The 18918-nt window shown below is 38.5% G+C and overlaps 1 protein-coding gene across 2 annotated transcripts in view; it reads left to right on the forward strand.

The window, feature by feature from the left end:
• Nucleotides 1-17389, forward strand: part of LOC142450309 (ovostatin-like) — a 30897-nt gene extending 13508 nt beyond the window's left edge. The window contains exons 6-17 of one of the 2 annotated variants that reach the window (XM_075552084.1): nucleotides 164-340; nucleotides 540-621; nucleotides 3471-3627; nucleotides 5596-5667; nucleotides 5946-6111; nucleotides 6673-6893; nucleotides 8351-8566; nucleotides 11041-11165; nucleotides 12190-12280; nucleotides 13149-13217; nucleotides 13387-13489; nucleotides 16604-17389. In XM_075552084.1, coding sequence (XP_075408199.1) covers nucleotides 164-340; nucleotides 540-621; nucleotides 3471-3627; nucleotides 5596-5667; nucleotides 5946-6111; nucleotides 6673-6893; nucleotides 8351-8566; nucleotides 11041-11165; nucleotides 12190-12280; nucleotides 13149-13217; nucleotides 13387-13489; nucleotides 16604-16671 — 1547 coding nt within the window. In that variant the 3' untranslated portion in view covers nucleotides 16672-17389. The remainder of the gene's footprint in view (nucleotides 1-163; nucleotides 341-539; nucleotides 622-3470; nucleotides 3628-5595; nucleotides 5668-5945; nucleotides 6112-6672; nucleotides 6894-8350; nucleotides 8567-11040; nucleotides 11166-12189; nucleotides 12281-13148; nucleotides 13218-13386; nucleotides 13490-16603) is intronic. The other variant, XM_075552085.1, reaches the window with a different exon arrangement.
• The last annotated feature ends 1529 nt before the right edge of the window (nucleotides 17390-18918 follow it).

Genomic DNA, 18918 nt, shown 5'->3' on the forward strand with positions numbered 1-18918 from the left:
CTATGATGTGGGCCAAACACATGAGAGAGGGAGGAAGATTCAGATAAGATATAAAAATAATTGCCTTGAAATTCATAACACAGGGGTCTTGAACACAACCTAATATTGCTTTTCTTATCGATTTTGATTAAAGATTTTGTATTAATTGGAGTTTTCTTTCCAGGGGATATTCTCGGTCCTGCCATGCAAAATTTAGGGAATCTTCTCCAAATGCCTTTTGGCTATGGCGAGCAGAATATGGTCCTTTTCTCTTCCAATTTTCATATTTTGGACTACCTGAGCCAAACTCAACAACTGACGGAAAAGATCAAATCCAAGGCTATCGCATACTTGATCAAAGGTAAAGCCTTTCAACTCTTTTATTTCAGTTCAGTTCTTGCATCCCAGAACTTTTCTCATGTGAAGTACATTGAATGTCTTTGTAACTATTTATCTATCTATCTCCATTTATAGTGAATGTGAATGGCCAATTTATCCAATTTTCCTGCTGGATATAACTTTGACATTTAAATAGAGTTGTATCTCCTTTCTTGTTCTAGGCTATCAGAAACAATTGTCCTATAAGCACCCAGATGGATCATATAGCACCTTTGGACCTCAAGATCAACAAGGGCGCACATGGTTTGAATTGATTTATACTTTATATGAATTTTATTAGAAGTTGTACATTTTTTTTTCAGGTAGGAAGGAGTCAAGTATTTAAGAATTAGAAAAAACTATAAACCTTCTCCCCCCAATGTTTATTGAAAACACTACACGTGTTTACCTAAATTCATTCAAATAGCATTCTTAGAATTCAGGTTAAATAATCTTATTCCCATGTTTTATTTATGACAAATGCATGATAAGTAAACAATTCATTAGGCAAAAAGGCAACTCAACAGATAAAGATAAGAAATATGAAAGCTAATTTAATGTATAAGCACATTATTATAACCAGAGTATTAATATTTTTCCAAATCAACCTTAAAGGTAACGACAACAGCATGCTCATTGACGGCAGTACTGAGAAACAGTGCTGTGTAGACACGTACCTTCTTAATGAGATAGGAAAAACCTTTGCTTAAGCACATAGTTCTTGCTACAAGTAGTGAAAGAAGTACTAAAAAGCAATTAAACTAAGCATTGATTTTGCTAGGATTATAATACTAAATGATAGTGTGATTAGTGACACAGGAGTTAAGTTTCTAAAGTTATTCCTGATATTCATAACATTTATCTACAAGCTCATCTCTGCACCTAACTACTATGTCCTGGGAACAGTAATGATCTGTTGAGATGTATAATCACAAATGCTAACTGTAATCATCATCATCGCTTTCTATTGAGTATAGTGAATTCCTGTACAATCCACTGAGGTCGATATGTAGCATTACACTACCAATTTTAAGGTGAAGAAATACACAGGAAAGTTAAGTAATTTACCCAAGATCACCCTGCTTTTTATGGGGCAGAGCTGGAGCATCCTTTCCAGGAGTCTGGGTTTGTACCCGCGACAAGATTTTGCCTCTCACTTAAACACGAAAAAACTTCATGAAGTTTTAAAAACCTCACAAAGCATAGGAACTTCAGGACATTTAGAGTATCGTGAGGAATGACAATTAAGATAAAAAGTTTGAGTGCAATATGATAACAGATATAGTAACAATAGACCCATGATTCTAAGGGAGTGCATAAGAAGGACGACTTTTCCCAGAAACTGTATGATGTACTTTGGCTTCAAAGCGTTTATGGGAAAATTCCACTATCTTTGAATTCCAGGGTTTTTAATGATGAACCTTTTAAAGTCCCTTTGTAGATTCAAGCTAAATGCAGTGCAGGTTACGCACATTGGTGCTTATAGCCTAGTGCTTGCATGTAAAGAATGTCAGTCTACAGGAGGAAAGAGTACATATATGAATAATCCTAGCTTGGATGATTGAATCCGCTGGACTTTAGCTCGTCTGTGAAAATGAGGGATAAATGTCTCATCTTGGCTCAAAGGAACTCTTCTGGTCACCTGTTGGCCCTTTCTGTTAAGTCAGTTCCTACTTTATAGCATTTTCATGGCTGTAATCTTAATAGAAGAACCAGAACTTCTATGGGTTTGAATTGCCTTTAGGTTAGTGGTTAAGGACAAACCATGTGTGCAATCCAGGTATTTTGCCTATTTACAATATGAGGGGGTACCTCTGCCCCCCACCCCCAAAAACAAAAACAAACCGGAATTGCGCTGGGCAAAACAGAGGTACTTTAGTAGTAAGTATTTTTCCCACTAGGTGAGCATCCCAGCAACTCGCTCTGAGTTAGTGCACCTAGTGGTGTCACCCAGGAAGGTTCTCTCTAGTCACAGTGAATGTTTTGTAAAAGTTTCGCTGGAACCTCATTTTTTTGTAATGGCCGATTTAAGAGAACAGTATGCGGCTGTGAAATTTTGTTTCCTGCTCGGGAAAAATGTCACAGAACGGCGGTGATGTTGAGCACAGCTTACAAGGACAGCGCTATGAGAAAACTCACATGTTGAAGTGGTTTTCTCATTTCAAAAAAAGGTGAAATGTCGATAGATGACAAACCTTGTTCTGGATGTCCACCAACTTCCCCAAGCATGTCAACTCATAGTGCACTTGAAGCTCGTTCCACCAGGTCACACTGTTAATCAAGCTTTCTATTTAGAAGTCCTGAAAAGATTGCTTAACAGTGTGTCGTCGGGGGCCGGGGGGCAGGGAAAGGCCTGATTTGTGACAGGCGGGACTGATTTTGCCACCACGACAATACACCTGCTCACACGGCTCTCAGGGCACCAGTTTTGGCAAAACAGCATTGCCTCTCTGATGCCACGCGCCTTACTCATTTGACCTCACTCTGCGTGACTTCTTTGTCCACGAATGAAGAGGGACAGGAAAGGACAGCGCTTTAACGCTGCAGAAGGAGTGGAACAGAAAACGAAGGAGTCTGTCGGCCATCCGAACAGATGAGTCTGAAAAAGGTTTCCAATGATGGAATTGCAGCTTAGAACAACATATTAAATGTATTGGAGGGTACTTTGACAGTGACAAAGTTGTTTTTAAAAAAATTAAATACATAGCTTTGAAAATATATTCAGCTGTTTGGGGGAGTCCCCATCATACATTACTAACTGATGTTAAGAAAGGCCAAATAGAGGAAGAACTTAAAGTGAAGGAGAGAATCCGGGAAGCCATCATAGGCCAGGTAACACTTCATCTGGGACACGAGGGATGAATAAAGAAGCCCTCACTGACCTGGAGGCCGACGCACAGAAGCAGCCCCATCTGGAGAGGTGAAAGGGGGCACATAACAAACGGGCTGCGGTGTGGCAAGAAGGGGTGAAGCTCACATATTAAGTCAGGATTAGGGAAAGGGATTTTCAAATAGGAGACTCAACAATCCCGTAAAAAGGCACAGTTTTCTTTGAATATTGCCTTTATCTGTCCACATTCGTTAACTCTCATTGATTGCGTGCTGTTTTCCAGGATCACCCCATTGGTTTACAAGTATTTTGCAGTATCTAAGCCCTACATTTTTATCGATGATAACATCCAGTCTCGGACCTTTATTTGGCTCATGAATAATCAGCAAGCGGATGGCTGCTTCTTAAATGTTGGCCCTGCGTTCCACAGTGTCTTGAAGGTAAGGGAGAAATCCTGTTTTACAGATTGTTTTGTTCTTTGCTCATGATCATTCGGTGATTCCCAAAGATTTCATAAAGTCACTAACCTCAGATTTCTGCCAACATAAATTACAACACAGACACCTAGAAAGCCTTTCTTCTTCACAAATCCTTCCACCAGATTAAAAGTTCTAGAAGAACGGATGTTGTCCCACAGTAAAGGAGATGGTGGCAGAGGTGGAGTGTGCCAGTGGAAGGATTATTAGTAAAAGTATGAATGAAGTATAGCATGATTACAGAACCCGAATCATTACAATATTTTAATATATTATCATCCAGGAAATGCCTTGCTACTAGAGTTTAAAGATGTCAATTCAAACTGTTTTAGCTTTTACTTGTTAGTATGCCATAAGTCAGTGCTAATGAATAAATTAACCTTTTATCTTTGAGTTTTTCCCTACTTTCCATTTTCTTCCTAATTAGTATGGTAATATTTATTTGCTGAGACTAGTTTAGTAGATTAAGAAAAGGAATTAATCAAAATATTATTCATATGACAACTAACAATAGCCACCACAATATTGTGTATATTTTCTTTCCTTCAGTTTTTTTCAGTATATAATCATGTTTTCCATAAGTATTCTCTATTAATGTTTAGTCTTTTTAAATGGAATATTTTATATAATGGCTGTCATTATTTTAATAGCTGTCATTAAAATGATTTTAAAACAAATATAGCAGCTTCAAAATATTTTATATTATGGATAGACTGTACTTGCTTGTTACTGTTGTGTTTTCAATAATGTGTGTGAACAGTCTTACATATAAATATATTTCCCTGGTGATTGTTGAAGTAACCCTGGTGGCTCTGTGGGTTAAGCGTTGAACTGCATGGTTTGCAGTTCAAACCCACTAGCCGCTCCTCTGGAGAAAGATGGCGCTAGCTCCTGTAAAGATCTAGTCTGCGGAACTCTGAGGAGCAGTTCCACTCTGTCCTTTAGGTCACTCTGAGTTGAAAACTTAACTCAATGACAGTGAGTTTGATGTTTTTTGTTGTTATTGGTTTTGTTTGTTTTAATGATGAATATTAGGATATATATTTATAAATTAAATTTTAAGGGTTCTGAAATAATGTCATCAAATTGTTTTCTAGTATAGTTATGCCAATTTAAACTCTTACCACAGTAGCATATTTCACTGACTTGCTCTACTACTGTTTGTGTTGAATAATATAAGTATTAAAAACAAAAATCTTCACAAATGCCGGAGCAAAAAAAATGAAGTGCTTCGTGACTACTTTTGTTTCAGGGCAGGTCTGGAGACAACTATTTTTCATGTGCTTGTTTTCAATTCGTATTTTTCCCTTTTCATTTCCCATCAGTCTTTGGGGGTTAATTTTATCTTCTTAACAACTAATGCTATTAACCTAAGAGTGTCTGTTTCAGTGTATAATCTATGTATGATCTGATCCTATATTCTAAATAGTCTACATTTATCATAACACCTCTGTGTTAATTTATAGTGATTTTTTGAACCAAATATATTAAATTGTTTTCCATGCTTGGTAGAATTTCTTCCTGCACTGCAGAGTCTGTTCCATTCGTCTACCTTTTTATTTTGCACTGCGCGCTTTTAATTGTTGTACAGTTGTAGTGTGTATTTTCTATGCAATTTTGAGGATGAGGGTGAGTGTGAGAGAGAATTTACAGGCACTCTCTACCACCTGATTCCAAATGCATCCTCAGGTCCATAATTTTTTTTTAAATGATCCTTCAATTCCTTTGCATACTCTTGATTCTTATTCACTATTAGGTAATTAATAAACAGCACTTTTTGAAGAAATTTTAAAAATTCACCCCAGAAGGGGGAGAATACATAAAAAAAGCAACCAGTTTGAACTTTCAAAGTAGATGGCATGAACAAGAAATGCATCTCTCCTTCTGCATTTTCACCCCGAGACTGACATATTGCCGCTATGTTCTATCCAGGGACAAGATGATAAGATTTCTCTCACTGCCTATGTTGTTAACGCACTGATTGAAGCTGGCCACCCAATCTCAGTAAGTAACCCACTTCTGATGTGCCTAACTGGCTTCTCACGAACCCAAAACATTTGACAGCAACAAAACGTGGACAGGAACTGGAACTGTGTTTGTAGCCACAACATAATGCCAAAGAAATATTCCTCTAAGCAGTCAAAGCACACCCGACATGTAGAAATCAAACCGTATGTGTAGACATTCAAAGGAATGTGTCGCATGCAGGACTGATCCTCCAGGGATGAACAAGCCCATCTACAAATCGTTGTCTTTCTTTTTTTCTCTCCATGTCTGTGCAGTCTGCGCCGATTCAAAGGGGCCTCCAGTGCGTGGAGGCTGCAGCGAGGGCGAGAGCCACGACCACCTACGAGCAGGCTCTCCTGGCCTACACTTTCAGCTTAGCAGGCCAGGAGGGCAAACGGCAGTTTTTGATCAACAAGCTACAAGAGACGGCAAAGAAGCGAGGTGAGAGCGGAGAGCCTTTCCTGGTGACCAGTCGCTCCTGGAGCAGCTGCGATGTACTTAGCACGAATACAAACATTTGTGTTCAATATGACATATGTAGCAGCAAACCAGCAGTGAGGTCCAGCATAGCATTTCGGCATGGCCAATACAGCAGCATCCATTGTGTTCGTCACGGGTTCAACCACCCCCACTATGCCTTTCCAAAATATTCCATCGTCATTCAGCAACCCCTCCCTGTTTTCCTACTTCCTCTCCTCTTCCCCTAATAATTGCAAAGGAACTTTAGACTCTAACGTGGCCAGTTCTAGATTGCTCATATTTCTGGGATCATGCTCTATATGCCTTTTACAGACTGGTTTATCTCACCCAACGTCATGGTCATTCATGTGGTGGCGCACATCAGGATTCACTTCTCTCGATGGCTGAGCAATATTGGCCTCACCTTTATTTGGCATAGTCAGATTTATAACCTTCAAAGACACCCCGTCTGATCGCATTTGCGTGTATATCCCATGCTTTGACGCCAACACGACTGAATCTCTTGCTTTTTGTTGTTGTCAGATGGCTTGGTGTACTGGGAACTGGAAAAGAAGCCGTCTGTCGAAGAGGCCGCCTTGGGCTACCGTTGGGCGTCCTCTGCAGAGATAGAGACCAACTGTTACGTTCTCTTGGCCCTTCTCTCCCACCCTCAGCTGACCTCCGGAGAGCTGTCCTATGCATCGCAGATTGTCAAGTGGGTGTCAAGGCAGCAAAACTCCCGTGGACGTTTCTCATCCACCATGGTGACTATCATTTTCACATCTTTCATTCGAGAAAAATGGAGCTATGGCTTTGTATTGATGGTGTTAGTCGTTGGATTTAGATAGTACCTGTACCCAATCAGATGAGTCTGATGTCATGATGTCACTAACCGGCATTTTGCTGACTTTGTTTAAAAAATGTGCTATGCTTTTTTTTTTTTTGAACTTTATCTAGTAACAGTCTCTAAATGTTTATTCAAAATTAATTTTGTTTTAATGTTTTAAATGAGAGGTTAAACATCATCAAAAATTTGGTATGTAAAAAGGATACTCAAAATTAAAGGTTATGATACAAAGGGAAAAACTTTTTAGCACATGGTTCCATCGATTTCCAATATGATCAATGGGTGTGTGAATACCTTTCACTATATAACTTCAAAATAATTGTGAGCATCTTTTGATCTGAGGCAATAAAAGTTGTAATTGTGTGTAAAGTAAATCGCCCACATTTAATTAGGTAGAATATGCGTTTAACTTCCTTGTTTATTTTATTCATGGTGCCTGGAAATATGACTGAAGCATGGCCTGACGGCGATGTTAATCTTTCTCTGGATTATTTGTAAGGCTCCAGAATAAAGTAAAAACATTTTAGGGAATGTAATGCTCTCTCCAAGTTTTCATTTGCTCTTTACCTTTTATCAGACTTCAATGATACACATGGTTTTCTTTTGATTTTCACTTAGTGTGTTCTCTCTAAGACTTCTTTAACACCATGCTACAAGACACACTCAACACAAAACTATTTTGAAATATGTATCCATATCTCCGTGTGTTATTATACACTAATTTATTACATTTCAATTATTAAACTATCTAGGATTTTAAATGGCCAGCCAGTTGTCATATGTCATTTACTTAATAAAAGTAAATATCAATGTCTTTTTCTAGTTATTTGAAATACAGACTTATGGTGTTAAAAAGTTATATACGTATGTATACATATATCTTGTGTATGGTTACCTTTTTAGGCTTTCTATTATTTTCCAATGCATTTTTGACTTGGTTTCGGTTTTTAAGATGGGTGGACACAGTGGCTCAAACATGGTGGTTGTGAGGGTGGTGCAGGACCAGGCAGTGTTTCTTGCTGTTGCCCGTAGGGTCTCTGTGAGTCAGAACTGACGGACAACACCTAACAATAACAGTGTGTTTTAACATCTGATAGAGCGAAGCCTGACTCACAAGGCACTTTGAAATTTCTCTGGTCTCATATCACATTTTTATTCTATTACAAGGTATTTTGTTGTTGCTATTGTCTGTATTAGTTTAATGCTTAACTAAAGACAAGCTTGCCATTGGCCCATTTATTTTTAGATCTATATAACACAATAGTTATGAAAAAGACTATTGCATTTTAGATGGTTTTAAAATGATTTTAGCTGTATTTAGCTTACATGCATACATAGTATGCTTTAATATAATTTACACCATTTTTCTTTTAGGATACTGTGCTGGCTCTCCAAGCGCTGACCCTATTCCAAAGGCTCACTTTCTCTAGAAACAGACAAAATTCAGTGCTTATTTTCTCTAGCCAACCATTCCAAATGGGCTTCCACGTGAACAATCAGAACCGTTTGCTGCTACAACAGATTCCATTGTCGACAACTAACAAGAACTACACAGTGGAAGTGAGCGGCTATGGTTGTGTATTCGTACAGGTAAATTGAGAGTTTCCTTTCTACTCATGAAAATTTCCAAATACACATAAAAATGCAGTAGTTCAATGAGTACTTAGATTGAAATGCTGCCTGAACCATCGCAGGAGACACCTGAAGGGGTTGAAACAATTGCACTGTGAGAGAAACACTGATTGTCATTGATTTCATATATCCACTGTACTCCAAAAGGAGAAGGTCACAAACACAAAACTCATGTGCTACCCCTGCAGGTGACTATCCCTCTGATTATTTTTTTAATTTTTCTGGCAAGCAAGGAGAAAAAAATTGAGCATTTCCTCTTGCCTTTTCAGAAGGGCAATTCAGTATCCCCAGATTCTGAAGGGAACCCCTTCTTTGTAGAGCACCAGCTAACAATGACAGAAGGTAATTTAGAATTAGAAAATCACCACTCTTGGTCTTCAATCAATGGGTAACTCGGGCTAAGGTCATCGCCTTAATTCAGTGATTCAACTTAGTCCACCTAATTCAGTGATTCAATTTAATCCACCTTAATTCAGTGATTCAACTTAGTCCAGGATAATCACAATACACCTCCTGATAAAGGTAGCGAATGAGCCATCAGTCTCTAGGACTAGAGCGGGACAATAAGTGAAGTGACTCGGAATAGGCAAGGAAAAAGAAACCTGATAACTCCAGAATGAGAAACATTCACAAAGGAACCTGGCCTGGTTTCTTGAACAAGTTTATGTCGTGACCAGTACAAAAGATTGACAGAGCTACTGAATTACAAAAGAACTATCAATCAAGTTCAATACATGATCTTGGATTGAATTCTGGGCTGGAAAACAAAGCAAAGCAAGCAAAATATATTTCTGAAAAGTAACTTGGTAATCATAATACATCATAATAAAACTATTGTTAACTAAAAAAGAGAACCCTCTATTTTGTTCATTGTGATCATGACACTGCTGCTTTAAGATGGAATACTCGTATTATTATGGTTTTGGAGATCCACTATGATATCCCTAGGGCTGTGATGATGTCTTTAATTTACTTTAAAAAGCAAAAGTGAAGCAAAGTTGTCGAATGTGAGCAACTGTTGAATCTAAGTACTCATTGGACTATGGTTTGTTTGTTTTTTAAGAAACCAAAGAAGCATACAAAGGTCTAGTTTTATTTTGCACTTTATCTAGGGCACACAGTTTTAAACATTCATGTTTAATATTATTTATTCAGCTGTGTCACTATCAGGTAAGGGTGGGACTGCTAACTGCAGGGTCATTGGTTCAGACTCACCATCCGCTCCAATGGATAAAGGCTGGCTGCTTCCATAAAAACGGATAGTTCTGCACCCTTTTATAGAGCCACTGGGTTGGAATGGTCTTCATGCCAGTGGATTTGATTTGCGCTTAATAATTGCAGTCACATGTTTGATTATGCATAAGTATCTATTTCCTCAACCACTGTTGTTTCTTCATTCTAATATCAGGGATACAGTTGGATAGCATTTACACATGTATTAATCCTAGGAAATCGTTTTAAATAGCAAAGCAATAGTACTAACATATAAAACTACTAAATCAAGTTTCAGTCTTTTTAAAGAACTATATGTGTTTTCATAATATAAACCACTCAACATAACCGAAAAGCTGAGCTCGAATATTTTTTCTTTTTTAATTATGCTACCAACTTGATACTGTTAGGTTCATTCATTTTATATCTTCAATTTCATTACTTGGTTTAGATTTCATTTAAAGGCAGCGGAGAGAGACATTATGTTATCTCCATTTGAGGTGTGCACACAATGTTTCTCTCTGAATATTATATTCTTAATTCTGATCCACTTAAAACTTAGGGTAGAAGTCTCCATAAGTATTTTCTGTAGACACTACCGTGTTGGGCATCTGACTACATTAGAAGTATACACTGAGTGAAATAGTGATGGGCCTTTCAATTAGTTCCTTTCTTTGACTGTCACACAGAGCACTAATGCATAGCACAGTGCGCTCACTATTGTATGCTTAGTGTGTTTCTGAAATAGAAATCTTAGATCGGGTCTCTAAGCTTATTTTCAAGTCTTACTGTTCTCGATTCAGATCCACAGTTCCCTTCTTGATTCATTAACTGTCACGCTGACACTGCTTTGGTTCCTACTCTTCTAACAGTATCTGTTATAATTTTATCAGTTTCTTAAGGGAGGAAGAAGATCATTTTAATTGTTACCCATGAGATACAGTATTTCCTGTGTCTGCTCCCACTTACCACTCTTTATCTAGATTTCCTCACATGTAAACTTGAGACCAAGTCATTGAAGAGATTTAAGTTATTAAATGAAAAGCACTTAAAAGTATATGCTTAGTAAATATTAGCTATTATTTCTAGATAAGACATAGGAGACACTAACAGAAATAAAATTTTACTTTCAATTTTAGTAAAAATATTAATGATTTTCAAGTAATACATTTAAAAGTCATGAATTAATTAATAAATCATATATTTTATATTAATTATAGGCAACCCTGAAATACAGCATTTTCCTCCCCAAGAAGTCAACCGGGTTTTTCCTTTCTGTGAATACAGCCAATGCGGTGTGCAGAGGATCATTCGATACAAAGTTTGATCTTGTTGTCACAGCCAGGTATCAATGTCTTCATCTTTTTTAATTTCTTAATTTGCATGTGTCTACCTCAAATGGAGATAACATCATGTCTCTGTCTGCTGAAAATTCCAATTGTTTTCTGTAAGAAATTTACCTGCCTGGATTCCCTAAGGGAGTGTTGTTTAGATTGTGTGAACTGTGTAAAATAATCCACCACCATCACCATCAGTGATGGACAACCCCATGTGTGTCTGCCTGGAACTGGGCCTCTTAAGAGTTTTCAATGGTGGAATTTTGGGAAGTAAATCAACGAGCCTTTCTTGCAAGGTGCCTCTGGGTTGATACTAGATGAACAACAGCATCGTGACTTGGAAAATACAAAGGAAAGAAGGAAACTGTAGGGAAGAAGTTTAAAAATCCTCCTCAAGAGATCGGTTTCCCTACATTTCTTATTTATGGATTTATGAATTGACATGGTACAATTCTGCACCTTCTATTCTGTGAACCAAAATGCTGAAACAATAATATCATCAAGTTCAGTTTTCTGGGTCCCCTTTGTATGTTATTTCATATTGACATATCATTAATTCTGTTTATTATGAGACTATGCTAACTTCAAAACAAAGAATAATATAAAGGTTATGAAAATAGACAACAATTAATAACTGACTCCAACAAGTTCCCTTTTTGCTTCAGTTCAGGAGTTATGTGTTTGCCCTAGCCACCTTTAGCAATATCTACGTGCCACTAAGTTACCCAATTTGGTTACATAATTGGTTGTAAATCCTATAAGCAAAATGACTGAATAAGGGCTTCACTTCCATATGGAATTTTGACACTCTGAAGTATCATGAAAATATTCATAAATAAAAGTTAAATCTCAATAGAATTTTCTGCATGTTGTAATTTCATGTGATATTTAACAATACTGAGGCTATTGGTTCAATTTTAGTCTCAGGAATATGACAGAACGTCAAATCTTGGCCACGTTTGTCCTCTAACTAGCCGCTTTGCATGTGAACACATTTTTCTTAAGTTTAAATTTTTTGCCTTTTAAAAATAGCTCTTTGGGAAGGCGCAGCTCTTCCAACATGGCAGTCATTGATGTGAAGATGCTTTCGGGATTTGTGCCTGATAAACCATCTATTGAAAAGGTAAAGAATTAAATAAAAGGTAAAGAATTAATGAAAATAACTCTCACCCCCCGAAGAAGTCCATCCCTTCTCCCCCCCACCCCCCCCCCACAAAAAAAGTCACCTTTGCCATCGAGTCGATTCCGACACAGCCATGTCCTGCTTGGCAAAGTAAAGGGTCAGCTACAAGGAAGGCCTTCAAGGAGAAGGGTGGGCGCAGCGGCTGCAAACAGGGCATCAAACTTGCCAACAGCGGTGAAGATGGTGCAGGGGCAGGCAGCGTTGCCTTCTGTTGTGCCTGGGTTCCAGGCATGACTACAAGTCAGAATGGACTCGGGGACACCTAGCTCCACCAACATAGGGTTTTTACAGGCATAAATCTTTATGGAAGCAGCCTGTGGTCCAGACTCCAGCACGTAACCCATACCACCGCCTGCAGGGATATCTGTAATGTGGGAGGCCCTGAACTACGCCGTGGCCACAGGTTGATGGAGAAAAGGACACAGATCCTCTTCTCAGGAAATAAAATTTAAATCTCATCTATATCCAGTAACACAACAGTATTGGGGATTCTCAAGCTCAGTTATATTTTATATGGTCAAGATAAGTAACTGCGAGAAATTAAGGTAGGCAGATGCATTATGATTATTGTCCATATTCTACTTATCAAAAATTCATAAACTAATGCTGATAGATTTAGCCAAAAATGAAGAGTAAATTAATATCAAAGCTTAATATTGTTCCATAGCTAGAGGGGAAACATAGGAGGGATTTGTAAGGGTTAAGGAAACCACAAAGCATAATGAAAAAAATCTTTGGTCTTTTTGAATACTTTGGCATTTGTATTACTGCTTTATGACTCTTCTGCACCTTTTCCTTCTCTTTTTAGCTTCAGAGAGATGGTCAAGTACAGCGAGTAGAAACCAAAGCCTCCCACGTGTTTTTCTATCTGGAGAATGTAAGTGTTCCGTTGATATTCGTTTTGCATGCGCAATGCATGTGTCTAAGATTTTTAAAGTTTTTTTAAGGACTCAATTATAAAAATCGCATTGTGTAAATAATTCTGAATGTTTGAAATGGAGAGAAAATAAATTTCAATCTACCTAACATTATTTATTTGTTACTAGATTACACAAAGGAAAATACAATTCTCATTCTCCGTGAAACAGGATGCACTTGTCACAAGCATCAGGCCAGCATTCATCCAGATCTATGATTACTATGGAGCGGGTAGGAACTTTACTTCACTTTAGTGTTCTCTTTATTTTGTGTTAAATTGGACATATACCAAGCTCCTCTTTTTCTCTGCTATTTAATATTATTCTTGAAATTATCTTCCCTTATTTGGTGTCTTGTAACTTTCAATGCTATGAATACAAAGTCTCCAAAGCAAACGCAGTTTAAGATTATGTCTATCCATAAGAGCTCAATTTTCCAGTCATTTCGCCAAAATGTTCATTTAGATTACTGCAGCATGGTAGATTTGGGCAACGCAAAGTTAGTAGCATGATTGTTGCTTTATAGTTTCTTTGTGCATTCATCAGTACAGGGGCAGCAGGCCCGGGGAACCTGGTTCCGTTTCTGAGCAATGCATTTCAAACAGCAATTGTCCAGATGTCAGTGTAAGCTTGTGGGTTGCTAGGATGTTGAGCGTGTTGTAACGGAGCTTCCAGACTAAGAAGAAAGGCTTGGTGATGGACGTACTTTAAAAACAACCAAAGAAAACCCTCTGGACCCACAGGAGTCCAAGCTCATTGTTCCTAGTTTGCCACCAGTTTGGGATTAATTCAATGAGTGTTAAAGACAAATAACAACAGTGATGTGGTATAGAGGATGAAGAAAATCATGTGGTTACTGGAATAGAGGGGAATATATATATATGACTGAAGATGATAGCAGTTTCTTAGTAAAAACATTTTTTAATTTTTTTTATTTTTTAAGACCCCGCGCCCAGTAAAAACATTTTAACAGGGATTTTTTTTTTTTTTAAACCACTACCATTTATTATTCTTCCCAATTCTATGAAGCAGCTGGGCCGGCTGATCTGGGCTGGGTTGGTAAATCTCTGCTCCCACTGCTCCGGGAACTGCAGTCAGCTAGGAGGTCAGTTAACTGGGTGATCTAGGGGACCCCCACACCAGATTCAAATACCCGGTGTCTTCCAGGTTCTTGCTTGGGGGCTAGCCGGGCTTGCTAGCTGAATTCTCTTGTTCATGCTTCAACAATCTATGCATTTGAATTACGATGTCAAACAAATATTCAAAGTACCATGGACTGCCCAAAGACGATCCAAATCTGTCTTGGACGAAGTATAGCCAGAATGTTCCGTAGAGGCAAGGATGGCGAGGCTTCATCCAGCTTACTTTGAACACGTTGTCAGGAGAAACCAGCCCCTAGAGAAAGACATCATACTTGGTAAAGCAGAGGGGCAGTGGAAAAGAGGAAGGCCCCGGACAAGACGGATGGACACAGTGGCTGCGACACTGGGCTCAAACGGAAGAGCAACCAGGAGCAGGACGCAGAACCAGGAAGCGCTCTGTTGCTCCTAAGGTCACGGAGTCAGAGCAGACTCTGGCACCTACAACAAAAACATCTTTCCACAGACTAGACCGGGCATTGACCTGCTCAGTCACCTGAGTCATCCACCTGTCTGCACTCCTGTCAAGGTCATTCCTTCTTGAAGTGACCCTGTCAGGCAGAGGAGAACTGAGACTAGGAGCAGGCAGCTTTACCTTTCTTCCAGGGACAAGTACTTAACGCCCTGTGCCACCAGGGAATCTCACATGTTACCGAGTTCAGTGGCATTTTTAAAGAAAGCATAGGTAAGAATATTTTGCTGGGTATTTTGACATTTCTGTTTAACTGTGTTTCTATTGTGGTGGTGGAAGTGGCATTGTTTTAGCCATGCATTAGGAAAGCTAAGTTCTTACTGTTATCTCAAAGCCATTAAGTTACAAAGCAGAACTTTAAATGGGGTGTTTTCACTTAAAAGTATGATTTACCTGAGCTGGATCACTGCTTTTAAAATACACGTATTATGCCTATTAAGAAATTGATGTATAGATCTAATAACTATCAAAATATAAAAATAGCAGTTAATTACAAGTCAAATTATCTTTTTAAAAATTATTTTATTGGGGGCTCATACAACTCATCACAATCCATACATACATCCATTGAATGTCAAGCACATTTGTACATTTCTACATTTGTTCTACTTAAGCCCTTGGTATCAGTTCCTCATTTTCTCCCTTACTCCCCACTACCACCTCCCTCATGAACCCTTGATACTTTATAAATTATTATTATTTTGTCATGTCTTACACTGTCCTAGGTCTCCCTCCCTTCACCCACTTTTCTGTTGTCCAACCCCAGGGAGGAGGTTATACGTAGATCATTGTAATCAGTTTCCCCTTCTACCCCACCTTCCCTCCACCGTCTGGTATCACCATTCTTATCACTGGTCCTGAAGGGATCATCTGTCCTGGATTCCCTGTGTTTCTGGTTCCTATCTGTATCAGTGTACATCCTCTGGTCTAGCTGGATTTGTAAGGGGATCATGATAGTGGGGGGAAATTGTCTTATCCAATAATTAACTATGTTTTAGGTTTAAAAAGTAGCAATCAGTGTTATCTACATATAATACATATATTGAAAAATACTTCAGCAAAATTAAAGTTTGAGAAGTATTTATTTACTATTTATTAGTTATCTACTAGTGAAGAACCAAATTCACTGTCATCAGATGGAGTCCTACTCGGAGGGACCCCATGCTGGTAGAGCAATGGTTACACACTGGACTGCTCACCGCAAGGTCGGCAGTTTGGAACAGCCAGCCGGAGACAGTGGGAGCAAGACAAGGCTGTCTACTTCTGTAAGCAGAGGCAGTCACAGAAACCCACGGGCCAGTTCTGCCCTGTCCTACAGCGCCATTATTAGTCAGAGTCCGCTGGTCACATACCAACTTGAGGTACTCAGCATTTTCTTAGGATAGCTTTACCTGTTGCCAAAGATATGGGTGACTCTGTATTTACAGTCCCTCTAGTTTTATTAAAAATCTGAACTCTCTGCCTAGAACATAAAGTCCTAGACTCTACCAGGTTTTAACATATATTATATTCAAAATGTCATACCTGAAATATCTAAGAATAACCACATGCGTATGCATGATGAAATATAATATAAGTCAGAGGAATGAAAGTCTATTGGAGAGATGTTGATCAAAGAAACCTGTTCGCAGCATATATTAAGGGGTGTTGTTTCTGAGCAGAGGTAAAAGGCAATGATTATTTTCTCTTGAGTAACATTGTGAAATTGTTACTGATGGGAATTACTTTCTTCCAGATGAACATGCGTATTCCGAATACAGCACACCATGTCAGCAGATGTCTTTTGCAGGCTCCTTGTTCTAGGATAAGGCGAAAGACGACACCTTGAAACACAGCTGTTTGTTGAGTGACCACCACAACTTGTTTCAACCAAAGAAAACCATCCCGAGTCTTGTATGGGGTGCTTATGCCGTCCGTCTCCCCGGGCACCGCCACACGTCTGTGCACTACCGAGGACTTCTTGCTTTCTGCCCTGGCCCTTCTCCGAAGCACTAGCAATCAGTAAGACCCCTGCGCAGATACAGGGGTGAAGGACAGGCTTCATGCTTCCCTCCTGGGGTGAAGGTCAGCCAATAGGGGACAGGCCTGCCTTTGCTCAGAGAATTCCGAAAGCATTCCAAATGCTTCTCCTGGATCTCCTTGAAGCTTAGCTCTCTCTTTTCCAGAGAAGCAGATTCAACAGCAGACTCCTAAAGTAACCTTTTTCCTTACCTGCCCCAATCTTCCTGCTCCCTTACTCCCACTCTCTGGAACCACCGCCAGAGTAAAGTATCTGCCCACAAGGTCTTGCCCTAGACTCTGCTTCCAGGGCCATCCAAGGAAACCCTACATATTAAACAATCACAAACTAAGTTTTTTATTTTGTAGAGAATATCTTAATATGCCGATACTTTAGTTTTGGTATTTGTTTTTTAAAAATAATTTCTTTATGTTATTGAAGAACAGATTTTGTATAATACTTTAACATAATCATGTTTATTTTCATTGGAAACTGAAAACTACTTTCAAATATATTTTTAAGATAAAAGAAAAAAATGTGTGCTTTTTGTTTTTTTAATTATTTACTTTTAACAGTTTCAGTAGCATACACGTTACATATCATACATTCTGACTTCACTACAAATCGATAATCTGCCCTAGCATTTACTGTGTGATAAGGAAGCTTTTTTTCGTTCCTGGTCCATAGTCAGAGGGGAGTCCCCTAAGTCTTACCCAAAGCCTGAGGGTGCATTTTTGGCTCTCACTGTCAAACATTGTTCACAATTAGGCTCTAGTACCAATCCTTCAGCCAAGGCTAGGCTGGTGAGCCTCTTCACTTAGATGACTGCTTGTTTTAAGACAAACCTTGTTTTGGCTTGTTTTCTAACCTTGTTTTAAGACCCCCCCACACTATTCTTTCTGATAGCTGGATAATGTCTGCTTTCTTCACCAAATGTCTGTTGTTTTCAAATCACAAAAGTTTGGGGCAAATTGTTCCAGAAGCAATAGAAAAGTCATCCAGTTTCTCTCAAGAACTTCCAAATGCCCTTCCCGACCCGGCTTACACAACCGCAGCAGTCTTCACCTAGTAACTCAGGTCTATGGAATGGTAGCACGTGCATGGAGATGCTCTGAAGTGAGTCTGAGATGGGCAACTTCTTCGTGTCTCCCTCTCTTACGCCTCCTCCTTTTAAAAATGTAGTCTTCCTAACTCCAAAATAAATATTCTGAAAAGAGAAAATATCTAGTTTTAATTTCCCAGACCTCTTCAGTTGCTTCCCATTACACTTCCAATAGCAAGTCTGTTTCAGTCTGATGTACAAGATGCTACCCCTACCTTACCTCTCCACTTTCATCTGGTTTCACTAATGAAACATAAAACATTCTGAAATTTGCCTTAAATAGTTAAAATATTGGAACATATTTGTTGCTTCAAGATCTTGATTATAAAAGCTCACAAGCACCTGTGAAATATCTGGAGATCCTTGAACAACATGAGATGCAAAGAAGCCCAGTGTGCATGGAAAACTAGGTTTGTCAAAGGGGCAGGAGTAGGCAGGAGCTTGAAGCTTTTTTATACTATCTGGGTGATTGTACAATCCCATATGGATTTTCAAAAACAGGGTACTGTATTCCCTCATAAGAATATACTTCTCATTTTTACATATGTTCTTTAAAAAATACATAGTAATGTCTCTCAAAATTACATAATTATTTGAAAAACAGTCATGAGAAACAAAAAGGACTAAGTTGCTTTAAGTCATTGCTACACACTGAGTCATCACTGTGTGTTGATTATACTATCTTTTCACTGCAAAATAAATAAAGCTCAAGATTGTTTGTAACTCTGATTGACCTGTCATTGGCCTCTGACTTTCTAATCAAAGACTGGAAAATCAAATAAGCTGCATGAACTCTAAATAAATTTTTAAAGTCTTTATTTTAATATCAATACAGATATTAGCCATTGTCAAAGTTGATGACATAATGAGATACAAAGGTCACTATATAATTATGAAGCTTCAATTGAAGAAGCTATAACTATATACACTAAATGAAAGGCCATCAAAA

The sequence above is a fragment of the Tenrec ecaudatus genome, chromosome 6, assembly GCF_050624435.1.
Source record: "Tenrec ecaudatus isolate mTenEca1 chromosome 6, mTenEca1.hap1, whole genome shotgun sequence".
In the NCBI taxonomy this organism is placed as follows: domain Eukaryota; kingdom Metazoa; phylum Chordata; class Mammalia; order Afrosoricida; family Tenrecidae; genus Tenrec; species Tenrec ecaudatus.